Source organism: Erythranthe guttata, chromosome 3 (genome assembly GCF_056151865.1).
Source record: "Erythranthe guttata isolate IM_541 chromosome 3, IM_541, whole genome shotgun sequence".
Taxonomy (NCBI): domain Eukaryota; kingdom Viridiplantae; phylum Streptophyta; class Magnoliopsida; order Lamiales; family Phrymaceae; genus Erythranthe; species Erythranthe guttata.
This window is the reverse complement of record NC_142535.1, coordinates 17,439,878-17,453,396: the sequence shown is the minus strand read 5'-3', so window position 1 is coordinate 17,453,396 and position 13,519 is coordinate 17,439,878. Positions and strand designations below refer to the sequence as shown.

General features: G+C 31.6%; 1 protein-coding gene across 3 annotated transcripts; it reads right to left on the bottom strand.

The window, feature by feature from the left end:
• Nucleotides 1–4,156: 4,156 nt before the first annotated feature.
• On the bottom strand, nucleotides 4,157–5,959 carry LOC105963424 (Glutathione S-transferase family protein). Of its 3 annotated transcripts, none has more exons than XM_088815824.1 (3): nucleotides 5,917–5,959; nucleotides 5,021–5,290; nucleotides 4,157–4,928 (listed from the first exon to the last, which is right to left on the bottom strand). In XM_088815824.1, the coding sequence occupies exons 2-3, from the start codon at nucleotides 5,227–5,229 to the stop codon at nucleotides 4,334–4,336; spliced, it is 804 nt and encodes a 267-aa protein (XP_088671950.1). In that variant the 5' UTR covers nucleotides 5,230–5,290; nucleotides 5,917–5,959; the 3' UTR covers nucleotides 4,157–4,333. The 3 variants fall into 3 exon arrangements, with proteins under 3 accessions (XP_088671950.1, XP_088671951.1, XP_012843282.2); XM_088815825.1 differs by lacking the exon at nucleotides 5,917–5,959 and adding an exon at nucleotides 5,690–5,899; XM_012987828.2 differs by lacking the exon at nucleotides 5,917–5,959 and having other exon boundaries at nucleotides 5,021–5,650.
• Between the last annotated feature and the right edge of the window lie 7,560 nt (nucleotides 5,960–13,519).

The window sequence follows — 13,519 nt, the reverse complement described above, 5'->3', positions numbered from 1 at the left end:
TATATTAATTCCAATATATAATATTAGTTGAACTTTATTTTCTCGATTAATTAGAAAATCCATTGGGCTACAATAGGGACTAAAGGAGAAAATATAAATCGGGCAACTAATAATTAATTAAATCCAAACTCAAAAGAGTTCATTTAATTAATCATTAAATAATTATTTAATTTCCACTACAAAATAATTATTGAACTCCCGTTTATATTCTCAAATATTACATTCGAGCTCCGATCGATCATTACTTTGATTCTCCCCACATTAAGATATCTTATAACCACCAAATAATTTATTCACTGCTAAATAAATTAAATGGTTTCTTTTCATGAGTCTTACCCGCCTAACTTATTTGAGTATGCCGGATACGAAATCCACCTGGCCAGGACTTGGCATAAACAAATCTTATAAGCTACTCAAGGGTTATTATCAATCCCATATTTCAGAGATGTGGATTCCTTTCGATAATTAATTTCCACCTATTAATTCTTAATGTCTCTACCCAACGCACCGGGGGCCATTTGACTCAATATAGGAATCTCTCCCATTGTGACATCAAAGTAGAGATCATCAATTAAATGTGTACGTTAATTATCTAGGGATTAAGAGAGTAAGTAATATACTGTCAACTAGAAATAATACAGTTTCATTTATGAACAGTGATGAAACTATTATTTCACTTTGTCCGGTTCAACACATGCCGGGTGTGCTAGCACAATAAGTCAAAACAATAACTACAAAAGTTATTCTCTGTTTACTGTGATCAAGACCAATCACTTAAATATTGTGCTACAATCTTTTACCAATGGTTAGTCCATTTCCATCTAGATTGTGAACGTTTATCTTTATATTCTAAACGAACTTTCGAAATGATCTTTCTGTGCGCCGTAGCACACCATCTCGAATACTATTAGAATATTAGACTTATGCTTTTAATTAATTGACAACCAATCAATTAAATGCATTGAATACCCTAGTGCAGATTTTCATAAAATGATAATAAATTATTTTATTAATTCAATAATAAAATTATGAAGCTAAAAGCGAGACTTTTAGTCTACTATCCTAACAAATATGTGTACTATATAGTGTACAGTTTTTAGTGATTTTGGTCATGAAATAGTTTTTTTGACGTTCCACCAATTTTACCCAAAATATGTGCACTATAGTGTACATTTTTTTATGATTTTGATCGTGAAATAGTTTTTTGAACGTTCCACCAATTTTTACTAAAATATGTGTACTATAATAATATATAGTTTTTGGTGATTTTAATCATAAATAGTTTTTTGGACGTTGCACCAATTTTAACTAAAATTTATGTATCTAGTATATAGTTTTTGGTGATTTTGATCGTGAGAAAGTTTTTACACACACTACATCGAAAACACACACTAAAAAGAATTACACACACTATACCGAAAAACACACACTAAAAATAATTACACACACTACACAAAAACACACACTTAATAAAATGCACACACGACACCGAAAACCCACACTCGAAGAAATTACACCCACTACACCGAAAACACACACTAAAAAAAATACATACATTACACCAAAAACACACGCTTTAAAAATATACACACTCTACACAAAAGACACACACTAAAAATTCACACACTATACACCGAAAAACACAAACTAAAATAAAATACACACTCGACACCGAAAACACACACTTCAATAATACACACACACTACATCGAAAACATACACTACAAAAATTCGCATACTACACCGGAAACACACACTAAAACAAATACACACACTACACGGAAAACACACACTAAAAAGAATTACACACACTACACCGAAAACACACATTAAAAAAATACACATACGACACCGGAAACACACACTTAGAAAAATACACACACTACACCGAAAACACATACTAAAAAAATACAATCACGACACCGAAAACACACACTAAAAAAAATACACAACACCTTAAACACACACTAAATAATGCACACACACTACAACTGAAACACTCACTAAAAAAATATGCACACACTACATCGAAAAGTCAAACTAAAATCTATACAAACACTACACCGAAAACACACACTACAAAACAATACAAATACTACACCGAAAATACACACTGAAAAATACACACATACTGTTTTCGGTGTGTATACATTTTTTAGTGATTTTGATCGTGAGTTTTTTGGACGTTTCACCAATTTTACACTAAAACGATGTACGATAGTATACAATTTTTGGTGATTTTGATCGTGAAAAAATTTTTGGGACGTTCCACCAATTTTAACTAAAATTTGTGTAATATATATATATATAGTCTACAGTTTTTGGTGATTTAGATTATGAAATAGTTTTTTGGACGTTACATCACTTTTAACTAAAATATGTGTACTGTAGTATACAATTTCTGGCGATATTGACCATGAAAAAGTTTTTTGGACGTTACACCAATTATACCCAAAATATGTGTACTATACTATATGCAGTTTTTTGTGATTTTGATCGTAAATTTTTATTCGGACATTCCACCAGTTTTATCCAGAATCTGTGTACTACAGTTTTTGGTGAATTTGATCGTGAAATAGTTTTTGGTGAATTTGATCGTGAAATAGTTTTTATGGTGAATTTGATCGTGAAATATTTTAGTATACAATTTATGGTGATTTTGATCATAAAAAATATTTTTGGGACGATCCGCCAATTTTACCCAAAACCTGTGTATTATAGTATACAATTTACGGTGATTTTGATCATAAAAAGGATTTTTTGGACGATCCGTCAATTTTGCCCAAAATATGTGTACTATATAGCATACAGTTTTTGGTAAATTTGATCGTGAAATAGTTTTTTGGATGTTCCACCAATTTCGACTAAAATCTATGTACTGTAACAGTATATAGTTCTTTGTGGTTTTGATCATGAAATAGTTTTTTGGACGTTGCACCAATTTCAAATAAAATTTGTGTACTATAATATACATTTTTTGGTGATTTTGATCGTGAAAACGTTTTTACACATACTACACCGAATACACACACTAAAAGAATTACAGACATTACACCGAAAACACACACTAAAAAACACACACACTACACCGAAAACACACACTAAAAAAATGCACACACGACGCCGAAAACCGACACTAGAAAAATCACACACATTACACCAAAAATACACACTAAAAAAATACACACACTACACCGAAAACACATACTTAAAAAATATACACACTCTACACAAAAAACACACACTAAAAAATACTCACATACTACGCCGAAAACACACACTAAAATAAAATACACAAACGAAACCGAAAACACACACTTAAAAAATACACACACATTACACCGAAAACACACAGTTTTTGGTAATTTTGATCGTGAACTAGTTTTTTGGACGTTTTACCAATTTTACCCAAAATGTGTGTACTATAGTAAAAAGGTTTTGCTGATTTTGATCTTGAATTTTTTTTTGGGACGTTCCACCAATTTTCCTCAAAATGTGTGTACTAACATAAAGTTTTTGGTGATTTTGATCGGGAAAAAGTTTATCAGACGATCCCACTAATTTTATAAAAAAAATTGGGTAATATAGCATACAATTTTTTGTGACTTTGATTGTGAAAAACGTTTTCGAACGTTCCACTAATTTTACCCAAAATCTGTGTACTATAGCATATAGTCATATACAGTTTTTGATGATTTTGATCGTGAAAAAGTTTATACACGCACTACTTTGAAAACACACACTAAAAGACACACTAAAAAATATACACACATTACACCAAAAACACACACTAAAAAAAATACACACACTCACTACACCGAAAACACACACTAAATAAAAATACACACACTACACCGACAATACACACTGAAAAATATGAATACTACAACGAAAACACAGACTAGAAAAAATTACACACACTACACCAAAAATACACAAACTACACAAAAAATACACACTAAAAAGAATTACACACACTACACCGCAGCAAACACACAAAAACAACACACACACTAAAAAAATATACACACGCTAACCCATAGCATTGAAATATTATAGGAGATACTAATAAATGTACCACCATTCCTTGCTGCACAGTTCTCAGTTTTGCCAAATTGCAATATTCTTTTCTAGTTATTATCAGTTGAATGAAATATTTCACAACTAATTCATCTTTTATTACTTGCAAAAATGTTTAAAAAAAACAAAACAATCCAGATGTAAAACAAAGCAAAATTCAACAAAAAACAATCCAATTGCATATATATATATATATATATATATATATATATATATATATATATATATATATATATATATACATCTATGTGAACTAATATTTTTTCAGTAAACTTCTGATTTGCACAAAGTACCAGGTTTTTAGCAGAGTCCTATGTTTCCTCCATCCATGAAAATACCTCCCAATAACCTTTTTATAGCTAGGCCTTTTCTGCACCAAATTCCAGTACTCCCTCAAATTCGGCCTCGTCTCGATATACTTCTCTTCCAAATTCAAGACGGCCAATCGGCTCAAAACAGGAACGAAAACAACGTCCGCCAAAGTGAACTCTTCTCCAATCAAATACTTCCTCTCACTCAGTTTCCTTTCGGCTTCATCGAGAATCCTCTCCAATTGCTCTTCGCTCCGTACTATGACTTGTGGGTCCCGCAGTTTATCTTCCGTTTCATAAGCCTCTTTCAGTTTGAGATGGTACGAGCTAGCTAATTCCGGACATTCGGCCATTCTCGCAATGATTACGCCTCTTAGGAATTTCGAAACCGTGAGTCGATACTTTGGTGGAACGTTAGAGAGGGTGAAGAATTTGGGATTCCATCGTTGGATTTCGTACATCCATTCGACAATTTCTCCGCTGCTCAGAACTGATTCGTCGAAACCGGAAGATACCATTGCGATTCTCTCTATGTACCTGCAAAAATTCAATTTTTATAATCTTGCTTAGTGTGATGAAATGACAAACCGAAAATATACATACAATGTGAATAAATCAAGAAGACATACTGGATGATTTCTATGGTGTCGTAAAAAATGTGGGAACCGTTTTGGAAAACCGGGAGTTTTGCGCTCGGATTCTTCCGGAAGAATCTGGAATCGAAATTCTTGCCCGTGATTGGATTAACGTGGAACGATGTATAATCGATGTTCTTCTCTTCTAATGCAATTCTCACTTTTTGGCTGTCTAATGAATAAGGATGATGATAAAGCTGCATCCTTTTTTTTTTCTTTTACCGATATCGATTATTCCGATTATCGATTTAATGCCGTGTAATCCTGTTATAATGCCACACAGAATACAGAGATTACAGAGATTTTGGTGTTATCGTATACTCAACTTGGTTCACCAAATCACCAAATTTGTGCATATTATAATCAATCAACAACTTGTATAAAATTTAGTGCTTCAACAAAAATAACCATAAATTACAGAAGTGCCACCAAAACAATCATACTAAAAATCAAAGATAACACCAACAACATAGAGATACCAAAAGAACAACCATTGAAGACAAAGGGATACAACCAACAAAACCCAGTGGAGAGAGAGAGAGAGAGAGAGAGAGAGAGAGAGAGAGAGAGAGAGAGAGAGAGAGGGTAATTCAGAGATTAATTCACAGAATTTGGGGTGCACGTGAAACTAGTATATAAAAAAATAAAAATAAAAAAAGATACCTTTTTTTATGTGGGAGGATGATCAATAAGCTAAAAAGGGTCTTGCACACACACACACACAGAGAGAAAGCAGAGAGAAAAAGAGAGTGGGAAAAGAAGATACTGGAAGAATCTTGCCAACGCAGAGAGAAGGGTTCTTGTTCTGGTAAGAATCTTTTTGGGTTGGTATGGAAGAGAAGGAATAAATAATTAAATAAACTGTAATTGTATTATTGATTGATTCATACCTGATAATTGATATATCTTGAACAGTTATATGCAACTTTCCACCACCCAAAATGGCATCGGTCAACTGATATTTGCCAGTTGCCACCCCTCCACTACACCCCCCCACCTCTCTCTCTCTCTCTGTTCTCGATTTTTGTAGCATCCCTTTAATTTTTTTTATTTTTTTTCTAATGATTATCTTGCAAGAATGTCTGGTTTTTGTGATGCTTGTATAAATTAATGCTTTGTTCCACAGCGTTACATAAATGGGCTTGCTATGGTTTCTTATGGGTAGGCCCAATAAATCAATTTTTCAATAGAGTTGGCTTTCACTCTCATTTCTAGAATGTGGAGTGGAGTTCAAATACGTTTTAGATTGAGATTGTCGCACATTTTAGTTGTGTGATTAATTGAACATAATAATACCCAATCGAGATGTAATAAATGTCCGTTTCAGTTTTAGTGATACCGCCTCAATTTCATAGACTGATTTTGACATTTCTTCAGTCTGAATTTGGTAAAACTCAATACTACGAAATCTAGAAACAATTTAGTTAGCAATCTAATCCAACTTTTTATTTTTGGTAATAAAGGAATCTACAGGCAAACGTATAGATGCACTGGATAAATCTACACTCTCTTATAATATATTGCAAATCATACGAGAGAAGTAAATCACACTAGAAAAGCAAATCACAACCTCCATCAAGCGACCATTGGCAAGGGGATTTGAACTTGGTTCAATTGACACAGATTCACTTGCTCCAACTGCTAGGTCATCCATTGCGGGACCCAATCTAATTCGACTTGAATTACAGGTGTTGTGCGACTGAGAAAGATATGAATAAATGTGAACATTGCCCACAACTTTCACGCTTTGAATTATTATATAGAATTCAAAATGTAACTAGTGATGCATAATTTTTTCACCTCATATCTAATCTAGATAATTTAGTTTAGGTTGGATTAGAAAACTAACTCAAAGGACTACATTTTTTTACGATCACGAGACCAGAAAAGTGGCAAAATCAAGTTCAAAGTCAAAATTGTATTATTAAAATCGAAACGACATTTAACATGTCAGATTTTTTTTATTTGGTTATGGTAAAAGAATTCTCATATGCTCTTGTCTAAATGAAACGTGGGCCTCATATATGTTAAGAGTTCTTGGCCTGATTCATAAGTGGGCCATATAGTCTAAAACCACAAATTTGGTGATGGGCTCCATAATTATTGTCTGGAAAAAAGAATAAAATATCTATCATTAAATTCACAAGCATGGATGATAAATAATATTTTTATATTTGAGATGCACCAACCTATTGGGGGCAGCATTAATTCTATTTTATTTTATTGATTTATAAATAATTAAAAAATGATTATGCATTTTGCTGTTGGGAAAGAAACACACACACACACACACACACACGTATGTTTAAGGTTCATTTGTTTTTTTTTTCTCTTTTAATTGCAGTTAATCTGTCGTGTTTGGTTGTCCAAACAATTAACGTAATGGAACTTTAGTAATACAATTTAGTAAGCAATTATGAGTGCATATAACAACATTAAAATTAACTAGTTAACAACTTATGACCATAGATTGTGCACCAAATTAATTGTACGACTGCTTCTCTAACTTCTAATTAGACTAGGTAGTACGGATACAGAAACAGCAATATGTGAAAATAGAAAAACTAAACACTGAAAAATATTAAATAGTTGAAGTTTACGCGCTGCGTAACTAAATATTCGATGGCGCAAGTGATGAACATATATCACCAAACAAAAATTACATCCGAACAATTAATATTTAAATAATAACCACTTAAATAGTTAAATGTATGAAAAAAAAAAAATTTAATGAATCGCCAATCTCAAAAAAGCTTAATTAATAACAAAATAATTTTCCATTCAAGTAATTGTTGAAATAAATATATATACGAGTCTTAAATAAATAAATAAAGAAAATGACATGTCAAGGGGTAAATGTTAATGCCACGCCACGTGTGTGTATTTAGTTGGGTCTATTTAGTCACGTGAGTGGGGTATGGTCGGTTACCCGGTTTATCTTTCTGCTCCACTCAATAAATGAGTCCAATTATAATTATATTTTTTCTTTTTATTTGTATATGGTCTTATATTTTAGGTAAATTACACCTACACCCCTAAGGTATGCTAAAATAACTTTAAGGTCCAATGAGTATTGGTAACTACAACCACACCCCTGAAAAATCACCGGATCTAAGATTTCATGTCCTGAGGATCGACATGCATTATATTTGTTTCCTGCGGGGCCGTTAATGCGACCATAGACGAAAATTTATAAATCTTATATTATATAAAATAATAAGGATTTAAGAAATGTTGTCTCCACCACTGCCTGAAACTAATAGTTCGTTAGAACCATAACGGAAAAACTTATCTAATGCATCATTCCGTTAGAGTTTTTAACAATGTTTCAGGGGGTGATTGTAATTACCGATACCACATGAACCTTAAAGTTATTTTAACATAACTAAGGATTGTAGATGTAATTTATTACCCTGTATTTTATATTTGATTGATATTCACTTAATTGAACCTTGAGAGAAATAAATAATGCTTTTTATTTAGATTTTTTGGGGGCAAATAATTAATAAAAATAAAATAAAATGTTATGGGGTGAAATTAAATCCAACATGATCAGGGGACAAGGTGAATCTTGCTAGTCAACCTCTTTTTATACTTGACTCTTCATTCTCTTCACAAAATAAATAAATAAATAATAATAAATAAACCAACTCTTGATGAAATTTAATAGCCACTTACTTTTCCTGTAGTAAATACTAAATACCAACAAAGAGCCATTTCTAACCTCTATTAACATATTTAGTTTAATCGAAAATTATTATAAGCATTAGGAGCTAAATCACGTGCCATTAATTAAAGATTAAGATTAAACTAATCAAATAATTCAATTTATTTTCTATGTTTGTGAGTATTTGACTTTCCCTTAACCACCATTTCTTTAATATTAATACGTCATATAATTAAATATTTATTCAAGTAAATTCGCAAGTGTAGAATGACATTATCACATTAATCATACTTTACTTAAAAATGGCGGTTCTGTTTCATGCAATTAAAAGGTCAATGTATAGTTTGACTTCTTGGAAGTCTTCTAATAAATAATTATTATTAAAAGATGAACACTATATTTTATTTACAAAAATTTCGATCGATAATGAATAAAAGACGGGAATATATGGATATTTTAAGCATACGAGCCCCTCAAAAATTAAACCCTTATACTTCTCTTTTAATTTTGAAATATAATTGAACTGTTATTTTACGTTGGTCATAAGAAACGGAGGGAGTAATAAAAGAAATATCGGTAAAATATGAACTTTTATTCATTAATAAAAGAGATCATGATTCTTTTTCTTTTCTCTTAAACATTAGATGAGTCATAATTATTAATTAGCATGCAACTAATTGCTAACCATCTTTATATAATTTAGATAATCACAAACAAATAATTCAAACCTACCACTATCTTAACAATCACATTAAAATAATCATAACACAATAATCTCCAAAAGAAGGCTTAATTTCACTTTGCACCCTTCAAATATACAATTTTGGCACTTTGCACCCTCAAAAATAATTTATGCACTTTGTACCATCGAAACATGGTTAATCGTTCAAATTGCACCCTACTTTATTTTAGGTCCTGAATTTCCATTGTTGACCTATTTTATGATTGTCAACATAGTTATTTTCGCTCGAAAATACATTTGCACTTTGCACCCTAATAAAAATCAATTGAATAGACAAATATGACCATGTTGACGATAAAAAAATAAGTTAAGGACGAAAAATTATGGCCGAAAAATATACTAGGGTGCACTTTGAATAATTAAACATATTTTGAGGGTGCAAAATACCATTTTTTTTTCGAAGGTGCAAAGTGTTAAAATGATGCATTTCAAGGGTGCAAAGTGAAATTAAGCCCCGAAAGAAACATACAATACACGAATATTAGGTGTAAATGAAAGGGCTTTTCAACAATTATACAATATACATGTGACCAAAAGTAGATTCTCAAAATCCTAAAACATGTAATATGTAATAATTTTATACTCAGCCAATTCAATCTCTATTCCATTTTTCCACTTGCCTTTATTATTTTAAAATTTGAAATCATTTACTTTTTCTTTCTTCATAAATTTATTCCCTTTCTTTATTTCTCTCAATAATATATTCAAATTTTGAATTAAACTCATAAATACATTTTGAAGGAATGTTTGCTTCAACCCCAAAAAATATAGGCAACTCGTTTATTAGTTGAATAAATTGTTAAAAATGGTGAATATGTGACAACATTACCATAAAAAGAAAAAAACAGTGTCTATAAAAAAATGCTCATTTGAATTCTCCTAATATTCAAATTAGGTAGAAAATTGAATACTACAAATATCGAAAAAAGAATAATATTTATTAGGGCAAATTACTGATACACCACTGATCGAAGCCAAATTACGAAAACAGAGCTAATGTTTAGGTAATTGTCATCTTTATGGTGTCAAATTTACCTGCTGAAACATAATTTTTTTCGTATAACAATACATAATTGATGGATTATTATAATTATCCAAACAAGAGATGTTTTTTTCGTAATTTAACCTTACGTCATAGTTGATCATAATTTGCTCTAACTATCTTATATATAAAACGAAGATATTTTGAACTAAAACCTAGACCTAAACCTAGGGTTAATTTTGTAAATTAATAAATATCAAATTTAACCATTAATTAATTTATAATATAAACACTAACTCCTATATTTAAATATACCGTAGGTATTTCTAATTATTTATATATATATATTTTTTTTATTTTTCTTCTCCATTCTAACCACCCACTAAACCCCCCACTAATTCATCATGGTAGAAGTTATCCACCATGATCTCAACCCCTACCAATTTCATTTTTCTATTTAAACTCATGAGAACTCCACAAAAAATCACATTCTTTTTGCCAAGCTGCTTCTTCTTTCTCATTTAAAATTTTGTTCGTCTTCTTCTTCGTTTATTTAATGACTGTGTTATGCCGTTTATTTATTTATTTTTGCATTTGTGTTTGACGTATTGTAAATTCTTTTGCAGCAAGCCTGTTCGTGTCAACAATAATTCGTGGTTGGAGCAAATTACTCACGCAATTCGGTAGAAGGAAAAAAAATTATGTCAGACATTATTTATTATGTGCTTCTGTTAGTTCAAAGCTTTTTTTTGCTATAATTTATTTATAATATTTAAGTTTTATAACTTACAAGACTTTGTTGCTATATTTTAATTTGTTCGAGATGTTGCATCCCTATTTTAAGATTAATGCATTCTTTTGTTTTCTCAAGACCATTATTTGAAGCTACTCAGCAATTCTAAGACATTAAACGAGAAAAATTCAGTAAAGAAGAGAAGAAACCATCATCATCTCACATCATACACCAAATGTTTGGCAACATGATATACATCACAAACATTCATGTTAGGCTCATGTAATTATGCGAACTTATTATTTTGCATTATGGTGTATTTATGCTATTTTATTGACAGACTATATGCCTCGCAATTAGTTGGTTGTTTACATTTTCGTTGTCATGTGTATGGGTTTTGTATATGCCATAATATGTTTATCAGTTGTCTTTATTAGAATTTCTTTATTATCATGTATTTTAATAATTCATCATGCCCTTTTTCTTTAAGTTGTTTAAAGTTAGTATTGCTTTTACTCTTCTTTCTTCGTAGCAACTCTAATGGAGGAATGTATAGGAGAATTAAATGGTATAACTTCTATTATAATACTACAAAACTTAAATTTTCATCTTCAATGATGGAATTAAATAGGTAGCTATTTTGATATTCAACTTCCGAAGATGTAAAAGTGCATCTTGGAAAAAAAGGAATCAAAACATTAACTACCCAAAAAACATATCATGAATTTTTATGGGTCAATTTTAAATATATTTATACTTATATTTAAAATTTGATGATCCATTTAATGCTCGCAGTTGGATTATATGAGTATCAAAATATAAAATGAGATTCAAATAAATATTTAACGATCCATTTCAATATAATGTTGTACCATTGGAATTGCTCTCATATTTATTTAGAAGAATAAGGAGAGGGAGGAGGAGGAGGAAGCAACATGGAGAAGGAGGAAGAGGAGGAGGAGGAAGCAACAGGAAGGAGGAGGAGAAAGAAGAAGAAGCATGAGGAGAATGAGAAAAAGGAAGAAGCAGAAAGAGAGAGAATGAGAAGAAGAAAGAGAAAGAAGAAAAAGAGGAAGAAGGAGAAGATCAAGAAGAAGAATAAGAAAAACAAGGAAGATGTAGAAGAAGAGCTAGAAGAACAATAAAGAAGAAACAGGAAGAAGGAAGAAGAAGAAGGGAGAAAAAGCAGGGGGAAGAAGTAGTAGTAGTCGTGCGAGGGAGAGTTTGTGAAAAAGAAACAGAGGGGCGCAATGGATTTGTGCGTGTGGTATTAAAGAAATAAAATTAAGACTTTTTATGTTTTGTGATATTACTTTTCATCAAGGCTATAAATGCAACATATTTAATATTTAGGCGGTATGGTATTGAAGTGAGAAACAATTGATATTTGAAATAGCCATACCCTTTGTTACATTTGAATTATTTATTGTTTAACATGTATTTTATATATTGACAGTCAGTGTGTGTGTGTGTATATATGCGACAATAAAATAAGGCAATGTCGTCGTAACCGGATCGGACCAGCCGGTCCGACCGATTCGACCGCAAACCGCCAACTATACGGTCTGGTTCTACAACATAAACCGGAAAATTCATAAATTGGGTCAGTATATCAAAACCCCGCTTCGAGCGGTAGACTCGAAAACCAGTTAACGAACCGGGTTTAGTCTATAACAGTGGTAGATGGTCGGATTTGAGCTGAGGATCACTGTGGTGGTTGGATCTGGGCGGGGGATTGCCGTCGATAGTTGGATCTGGGTCGTATGTGATTCAATCGAAGTTTTGGTTGGGCTAGATCAGTGGGCTGAAGAAAAAACAAAGCTGAGCTGAAGAGATAAAGTGAAGCCTGGAGATGGAGAAAAAAAAACGAAGAGAAATAGGAGTAGATGAGGCAGATGATGTTTCCTCTGAACATGGAGAAAAAGGAGAAAAAAAGAACAAAAGGTTGCAGAATGAAGAAGAAGAAGAAAGAAATGTTGGAGGTGGGGTAGGTGAGTGAAGATGGAATGACGTAAGAAGAAAAATGAGAGGGAGAAAAAATGGTATATTAAGATTAGGGGTGAGCAAAAAAACCGAAAAACCGAAAAACCGAACCGAAAAATCAAAAAACCGAGCCGTTTTAAACCGTACCGAATAGCAAACCGCATGTACGGTTTTTTTATTTTTGAAACACCGAATTATTCGGTTCGGTATGGTGGAAAGGTAAATAACCGAACCGAAAAACCGAACCGAACCGAAACTATAAAATGACTTCATTTTATATAATATATGTATTATTTTATCCTAATATTTATTTTCTATCTTTCAATTATTTGTCTCATTCTAAGCATTTGTTCATAAATTGAGACATTGTATTTTATTTATTTAGT

What these genes read in the sequence shown, in the direction of transcription:
- LOC105963424 (XM_088815824.1), bottom strand. Translation starts at nt 5,229, where the DNA reads ATGCAGCTTTATCATCATCCTTATTCATTAGACAGCCAAAAAGTGAGA. An exon ending in GACACCATAGAAATCATCCA is followed by an intron (nt 4,929 to 5,020) that starts GTATGTCTTCTT and finishes GAATTTTTGCAG; the next exon opens with GTACATAGAGAGAATCGCAA.